General features: G+C 41.8%; 1 protein-coding gene across 2 annotated transcripts; it reads left to right on the plus strand.

The window, feature by feature from the left end:
* Positions 1-4: 4 nt before the first annotated feature.
* Positions 5-6,131, plus strand: LOC128483332 (histone H3.3A). Of its 2 annotated transcripts, none has more exons than XM_053459495.1 (4): positions 5-125; positions 1,509-1,663; positions 2,604-2,757; positions 5,459-6,131. In XM_053459495.1, the coding sequence occupies exons 2-4, from the start codon at positions 1,536-1,538 to the stop codon at positions 5,585-5,587; spliced, it is 411 nt and encodes a 136-aa protein (XP_053315470.1). In that variant the 5' UTR covers positions 5-125; positions 1,509-1,535; the 3' UTR covers positions 5,588-6,131. The 2 variants fall into 2 exon arrangements, with proteins under 2 accessions (XP_053315470.1, XP_053315471.1); XM_053459496.1 differs by having other exon boundaries at positions 58-125; positions 1,505-1,663.
* Positions 6,132-8,877: the final 2,746 nt, after the last annotated feature.

Genomic DNA, 8,877 nt, shown 5'->3' on the forward strand with positions numbered 1-8,877 from the left:
TTGTCCCTGATTGGCTGCCGCCGCCTGAGTGAGCGGTCACTGGGGCTTGTGGGACTAGCCGAGGCAGCCATTTTCCAATTGTATTTGCAGCTAGCAGCCTGCGCGCTCTGCAGCCAGCGGGGAAGGTAAGTTTGGGATTTGCCCTCCCGCGCCCCGAAACTGCCCACACAGCCCCTCACACCGACCCCTCCGTCTTCACCCCGTCCTCCTGGAGCCCGCAGCCCCTTCCCGCTCCCTGCCCTCAAACTTTTCGGGCTGGAGAAGCTGAGCGGAGCCGGTCCGCCTCCCCCTGCCCCCAGTTCTCTCAGGCAAGGAGCTTGTTCTGTGTAAATCTCCCTCCTGCCACCCAGGGCGTCTTTATTCGACAAAATGCCCCAAAATACCAACTCATACCCCTCCAAAAGCCCCAGCATCCTCTCCTGCACACCCCCGGGTAACTGACTGAGGGGCCATAGTGGCCCCAAACCCATGGCAAAGTGCCTTAAAACGCGTGCAAATGCCCCCCTCATCTCTCCGGTCTCCCCAGTTCTTGTTTAAGCTTCTCCATCTTGTCTTTTTTCTGGTCACCATGTTTTTTTTGCCCTTATAACAGATTCCTGTGCTAGCTGGGGGAGATCTGGGGCAAATCTGCAGTTTGGGGTACTTTGTATGTATCTGTGATGTGCTGGAACAAGTACTCCACTTATGGTGTGGAGATACCCCCTTTGTGGGGTAGATATTCCACACGTGGGGCAGTTTGCTGCAATGTATCCGTGGAATTGTTACATTGTAACATTGGGAGGCTGAGATCAGGCAGCCAGTGAGCGGTGCCTTAGAGATTCAGCATGGAACATCCTACAAACACTGATACCCCCAAAACTTTATACCCCTGCACCCTATAATAAAGCCCCAGTATAGGGGTCCCTCCACCCCCCCGTAGCTAATATAAGGGGGGCTGGGGCTATTTTTAGGGGATCTGAGGCTTGTTGATTTCGAGATCTTACGATCCCCTTACACAGATCTCATATAAAAGCTATTTCTCTCTACGATCCCACTGCTTTATTTGATCAAATAAATATATATATTTTTTACTTTTTTTTTTTTCTATTTTTGGGGGGCTGATCTGTGTTTTTCTTGCTCCACTGCTGATCACAGCACCTCCAACTGCCCCAGTGTGTTCAGCTGGGGAGGTTTATTTTTAGTCGATGTTTGCCCCCTTTCTGCTTAGCCATGGGGTATCGAGGGTGTATTTTTTGGAGCATGAAAGCTCTGATCTCCCCCAGAAAAACGGTTTTTTTTTTTAATATATTTTTTTTTCGTGTGGAGTAACGTGGGGAGGATCTCTCCGAGCAGCCTGCTAGCGCCACAGTTTAAAAACCGGTCATTTTAGGTGAACGGGAAGACATGCAGGAGGCTGAGATCTCTGCATTCAAATAAACCCAAATAATTGTATTTTTCATTTTTGTAACATGCATATTTTTTTTTCTTAAATATCCCCCCCTCCTCCTTGCTCTGTTTTGGGAAGGTAGATTTAGGATCGTGAATCCTGCAGGAAGATGGCTCGTACAAAGCAAACAGCCCGTAAATCCACTGGTGGGAAAGCCCCCAGGAAGCAGCTGGCCACCAAGGCAGCCAGGAAGAGTGCGCCCTCCACTGGTGGGGTGAAGAAACCTCATCGCTACAGGTAGAACACAGGAGGAAAAGGGTGTGTGTTTGGGGGGGGGGTGCTGCCGCGCATGCGCACTTTATAGCTACTGCATCTCCAAGGATAACATTCTAATGCATATATAATTATATTTTTCAGTTACATTTCTATAATTACATACAAAAAAATTAGACGTATACATTTTTTTCCATAGGATTTTTTTCTTATTTTTTTTTAAATTTTTTTCTTTAAAAAAAAAATCTTTTTTTTTTTTGCGTCTGACCATATGTTCAGCACTGTGTAATAGGAAAAAACATTGCAATAATATGGTAGTTTGTGGGTTACTCAGAGTGTAAAATAAATATTCTTAATGCACTTATTGAGATTTAACCTATAAGTGTGTTTATTGTAATTGTGTTTGCTTGCGAAACATAACATTTAATGAGTTTATTTTTTATTATTATTATTTTTTTTTTTTAACATGTCTTCTGGGCGTTTTGTTTTGCTCGTGCTTCTGATGGGGAAATGTGTGTGCAAGTGATGTCCCGATGAGAAGTTGTTGGGATGGGGGGCTCATTCTGTAGAGGGGTCTTTGTAGTAGGCTGGACCTGGCAGGCTTCCACCTGCTTCCCAGGAGCCCGTACTGTGATAGGCTTCGAGCTGCCCTTTCCCCAGCCGACACTAGAGGGCGCCAGAGCGCATCTTCTGCATAGGCTGCCGGCGCTTAGATTTAACTCATGTGATGCCGGACCCAGACCATGCTGTTTCCTGTAACTTTTCAGTAGTGTATTTTAGGAAAAACTTTTTTTTATTTTTTGTTGTTGCTGTTTTCAATTGGGTTGTGTGTAAGGTTTAGTAGCCATCTGTCTGGTACCTAAATCCAGCTCAAACTTGCCAAGTCTAATAAATAACCATACCTTATACACACATAATCTTTGTTATAATAAATTCACTTTTTCTTTTCCTCTAAACCTTCTAGGCCAGGTACTGTAGCCCTTCGTGAGATCAGGCGTTATCAGAAGTCTACTGAGCTGCTGATCCGCAAGCTTCCTTTCCAGCGTCTGGTCCGTGAAATTGCCCAGGACTTCAAAACAGATTTGCGCTTTCAAAGCGCTGCTATCGGTGCTTTGCAGGTAATGTGACTTTTTTTTTTCAACTTGCCTTGTCCCATTTAATAGAAGATGTATTTACTGTTTGGTGAGCTCAGAAAATATTCTACAGCATTTTTTCTCTGTATAAATTTATACATTTTAATTTTATTTATTTCAAACTCTTAGTTAAAAGACCTAAAAAAAATTCCTACAAAGAAATTTGGTTTTACGTTTGCTTAGCAATGTATAGGTTACCAAAGTATACAACTCATGAATATAATTTCTTCTATTCATGTGGATGTGTAGAATAATTATACTAGAGGGAGTTGCCATTACATGCAAAATGCCCCTTTGAGGTTGTTAATTTCTAAACATACCTCCACAGCCTGTCCTGAGGCTTCTGTGCTATTTCCCCAGGCTGCCTAAATTGGCACTCTGGGTATGAGCGTCCCCGCATGGAGATTACAATGCTAGTCTGAGAAGTGCACCTGCGCACATCTGTAATTAAGTGGGAAGGAACGTGCGCGTGGGGGAATTGGTTGTCCCTTGGGCAAACTTAGGATGGGTATGAAACTGTACGAACAGTTTAATAATAAAAAAAAGCACTTGGTTTGTTTAAGTGACAGGGATGCATTATCAATGCTGCACAATATATCACTGAGAGGGTGGTAGATAAGTGGAACAGACTCCCAGGAAAAGTGGAAGAAGCTCTGATTATAGCCTTTTTAGTCCCCTGTACGTCCTTAAAGCTTGTGGCAAGAAGCCAAATAGGACGTACAGCTACACCCTAGCTTGGTTGTATCGACAGCCTGGACTCCACCTGTCGGAAGAAACACTCTGCCGACTGATCATGTGTAACGGTGCTAGCCGCAAACGGGCATTCCCTTCTGGTAGTTGTCATTGCTAAAACCCACCGGAATACAGGAAAGCCTGTCCTCAAGTGACCCGGGCTCTCATTGGTCCCTGTGCCGGCCGACTGCGATTTGCCAGATTATAAACACGCATGGGATAGACATACGGCTCTGGAATCTAAGACGAGACCAACGACTGATTAAGGTTTAAGTCTTTACGGCAGGAGAAACGGGCGTCTAGATGGGGGCCGAATGGAAATGCTTCTGATAACGCGTTGCTGCAGTTATTCTAGAAGCTTGTGTTATATGAACAAAATGGGACGTTCCCTTTATGTTGTGGCTATTGATGGATGCTTGACTTCTTTCATTCTCGTAATGCACGTTTTCCAGCTGGCTGTAATTGTGGTTGAGGTAGCAATGTATGGATGTCTATAAAGCTGCTGCATGTTTTAATTACTGTTTAATTTTTTTATTCATTCTTTTTGAAAAAAGCTGTTTGGTCCAATAATTGTTTACGTAGACAGGCGGGCTTTAATAATGAGAATAATCACACAGATGCTTGTTCTAAAGTGATGCAGACTGGGGTTGTTTAATATAAGTCTCGTTTACGGGCCCGATTTCTATGCTGTTTGTGTTTCTTGTCAGCCTATTAGCGCTGATCGGCTGTTTGATGCCGGTATTAATCTTTTAAAATGATTGCTTTCATAGCTGGGATCAGCTTGAGTGATTCTCCCGCTTCTGTATTCCTTGAGGCACAAATGTATAAACAACCTCTGGGTGCTCATAGCTTTTTAATTAGTACCGTGAAGGCGCATGAATGTGAGATGAGTTATTGGCCGAAGATTATTCTGTATAACTATGAGTTAGCGATCTAACAGGGGTCACCCCAAAAGCCAACTGTTAATGCTGTATGCAGGACATACATGATGCAGCCGCAGTCTAGCCCTCAGAAGTGTGTTAATGCATAAACTTGATTCCAATGTTTTTTACTGCATGAAAATTGGTGCATGCGTCGCTCTGGAGCAAGAACGAAATGTGAAAATTAAACAACTTTCTTACTCGCGCCCTGCTGCTGCCTCCGCTGAAAGCAGGAAACATTCTCATGTACGTTTGCATGTTCTCACGTTACTTACATATAATCGGCTGCAGCTAATTCCATTTACTACAATCAGATCTTTACTTGTTATGTGCAAAAAGTGTACCGATGACTGCTCTCTGCTTCCAGTAGGGGAGTTAAATGAGGAGAAAATCCAGTCTTTTATCCGGTAACCAAGGAACGTATGCAAAGTGGACTCCGACGTGCAATAAAAAAATAAAATAAAATAGTTTTGGGGTCTAGACTGTAAGGGTGCGTTGGGGTTTAATGTAGATACGCACACATCCAACTATACAGCACTGGGAGCAAATGTCATATAAGCTTGTTTTATATTATTATTAAGCATTTTCTATTAATGGTCTCTTAGCATAAAAAGAAAATGCTGCCCTCTTTAACCATTTAAGTGCCTGAAGTGTGGCAATCTAATTGTGTGTGTGTATATATATATATATATATATATATATATATATATATATATATATATATATATATATATATATATATATATATATATATATATATACATACATACATACATACCAAATTCTCGACTTCCTTTTTAGTTGTATGTCTTGAATGTGTGAAACAAAAAAAATTTAACATTAACCCCTTCATGACAAAGCCCATACATGTACAGGCTTACAATGCATTGTTTTAATGGGTTTAAGGACAACCCATTGTCCTTAAAGGGTTAAGTTATAGGTTGGGTATTTGGTGCGCAATGTTTCTAAATTACTGTTCCTGCATAATGTGTTACAATGTATCCTCACTAACCCGTTTCTCTCTCCTTTAATAGGAGGCTAGTGAGGCCTACCTTGTCGGTCTGTTTGAAGACACCAACTTGTGTGCTATCCATGCCAAGCGTGTCACAATTATGCCAAAAGACATCCAGCTAGCACGCCGCATACGTGGAGAACGCGCCTAATCTCTGACCACAAGGAAACCCTTTCATCTTCAAACCCGAAAAAAAAGATAATTTTAAAGAAATCTCTTCTTCCTGTTTATTGGTAGTTCTGAACGTTAGATATTTTTTTTCCTCCATGGGGTTAAAAAAGGTACCTAAAGTATATGGTTGTGAATGGAAATTTTAGGGACAGAATCCAATTTGGGCAATTTTCTTCCATTTTCATTTGTGTGTGACTTAAAATAAATGGAGCACATCATACGTTTAACATTAAAAAAATAAATGAAAATCACACAAGTTCATTTTCCAATTCAGCTTTATAACAAAATACGAATAGATCTCTTCAAATTTTTTTCAGGACAATGCCAGCATTTGGATTTTTTTAAGCTAAATTTCTTATCCGTGGCAATTAAAAGGGTGTTTGTAGCATTTTTACCATGTAGTAAATTCCATTCACTATATATTTTTTTTTCTAACGGAATTATCCTACATTCAATGTTTTTAATGTTGTCTGTTTTCTGTGCTGTTCCTGTAAGTTTACTATTAAAATACATTAAACGACCAATTTGTTTTTTCTGATTTAGGGTTTTATTTAAAGTAGTAGTAGTAGATCGTACCACAGACAACGAGGGTGTTTGCTCAGAGGCAAGTCTTGTGGGGCTGCCCCCTCTCCTAGATGCATTAAAATCTGGCTTAACAGAAGCTGTGCCCATTGTGCGCCCTTTAATGTGTATAACATTACGGTGTGATAGGGGGGCATGGATGTATTTAACATGCTTCTAGGATAGATCAGTGCTTAACTCATCACTCTCAGCCAGCTGTCTCCCAGGGACTGATTGCTACTAGGAGAATGCTCTCCCTTTGTGATAATCTACACGATATCAAACATAAGCCTTGTTCTATTTCATGATCAGAAGACTCAGTAAAGGCTGATAGTGATGACAGATCATGAGATTCATTCCAAATTTCCGTAAAGCGGGGTTACATTTTTGATAAATGGCCTTGTTACCATACCAACCAACAAAATGTACCTAATACTGGACCATTCCATTGGTTGCCATGAAGACCCCTTCTCAAACTTGCTGTCTGGATTACTTTCAATCTAGGATTGTTTGTGAAGCGGCAGAGGAATTTTTCCTGCTTTACCAACAGAACCTTTTTAAAGAAGTAATTTCTAAGAAAATATTTCAACTTTTTCCAAAGTGCTTAATAAAACTTGGTTATAAATATTGTTGTTGGGTGCTTGTTGCTCTTTTTTTTAACGACGAGCCGAAAGGTTTGTTATCCTTCTGCTAAACTAATGCCAGCCATGTCGATTTTCCTTTATAAATGGAACACGGCAAATAAGGGAGGGATGTTCTAAGACAGCAATGCTTCTTCTGTGACGCTACATTATTTTAATGCTCTGTGGCAAAGTGCGTAAAGTGTCCCTTTTAATTAAAGTACCTCTGATCTCCTTAATTCAGGATTTTTCTGGGAATCATCAATAAGTGGTCGCTGATTTCATTCCCTACCAAGACGCCTCTATTCATAAGGCGATTAGATTATAAATATGCATGAATTGTGTTAAATGCAGCATCCCTCAGTGAGGCAGGGAGGGGAAAAACTTTAATTGTAAATATACTTAGCTTATTTATATATATATATATATATATATATATATAAATATGTCTGCTATCCCCCAAAGGTAGATTAAAAACATAACAAATGCAACATCCAGGATGGCTGTATTCTTTACTCCTTGTGCATCCCTGGCAAAAGGGGCCGTATGGGATTAAAAACATTCCTGCAGCGCTGCTTACAGTCCCTACATTCAAAGGGTCTGATCAAACTAGAACTGACGGAGTAAGTCGAGCCGATGCATTAGGCAACGAGGATCTGGATCACCAGCGTACAATGTTGTGGGCAAGTTCTTTCAACTCAATGCCTACTTTATGCAGTATGAAGGGCGACCTCAGTGATCCCCTGCTGCAGAGAGAGCCTTGCTGGCCCTGTATAATGTAAAGTTAAATCAGAGAGACTTCTTCAGTCTCCACTCGTTGAATTATACATTATACCCGGCCAGAGCAGTCCATCTTGCTGGGGAGACCTGGCAGTGTTGAACCTTTCATAATGAATAGTGAAGTGAAGGAGTTAAAACCACAACTCTCTCCCACGAACTGTCTCTTTAGTGGTTAACCCAGAGGTTTAGCAAAGCAGTCCAGGTGCAATCACCATAGCAACCAGTAGACTGTTCTTAATGACTGCTCCATGTTTACCACTTTGCATTAGGCTTGCTGTTTATCCATAACCCCAAGTCCCAAATATCTCAATATAAGCGGAGAAACCTGACAACATACTCAGCCAATCAGAATAAATCTACTCCCCGGGCATAAGAAAACTTACATATAAAATGTTATTTATTGATTGATTTCAGTATTATTATGATTAATATTAATAGTGTTATTTTATTTCAGTATTAATTCTCATGTATACACAGACCGTACCGTAACAGGCAGCCACATCCCCCTCCTATCCCCCTCTGTCGTTACCTCAGGTGACATTCTCACCCGCCGCTCCTTTCGATTTTTTTTCTCGCAATCGATCTTTATTGAAAACAGTACCGCGAACATGCGCGAGCCGGATGGGCTGTTCAGGGGATGCACCTAGGCGCAGTGACGTCATCGCGGCGGCGCGGTCTGTTTCCAGCCGCGGGAGCTGTGATGCCGCAGGTGGTGAGTGTGTCATACGGCGGATAGGGTGGGCGCCGTCTGTTTTTGGGGTCATGTGCCAAGCATATATGTTTAGCCCTCTTTGGACTGGGTTGTAAATATTATAAAGTACCTGGAGGGGCGGTGGGGGGACGCAAGTTTTTGGCTGGGAAATGTCATTAATTTGGGGCAACGCTGCCCCCCCCATCCCATGACTAGTACCCCGGGAAATGGCTAGTGTCATCTCACCCCAAAAAGCCACACGTGGGCCCAGCAATAAACATGATACACTGCGCCCTCACAAACTATTTCTTCTATAAGGCCCTTAGGTAAGAAGGCCATCAACAAGTTCTATTGGTTAGACGAAACATTCTCTGCTCAGATTCAGTACAGTGACGTCATCAGAAACCATTAGACTTCTTTTATGGCCTAAAAAAATCTAGGTTAAATGCCCTTATAATGAAGTATGATTCTTGGTTTGTTGAAGTGTGAGCCAGTGGTCATACAGATCCGTTAACCCATTCAGGGATACTAGAAAGGTTAACAGAGTATCCGGTCGGTAGATATGTTTATAGATATCTTAGCAGATCCGGATCTCTGGAAACCGGGACAATCACTTTT

Source organism: Spea bombifrons, chromosome 3, assembly GCF_027358695.1.
Source record: "Spea bombifrons isolate aSpeBom1 chromosome 3, aSpeBom1.2.pri, whole genome shotgun sequence".
NCBI classification, from domain to species: domain Eukaryota; kingdom Metazoa; phylum Chordata; class Amphibia; order Anura; family Pelobatidae; genus Spea; species Spea bombifrons.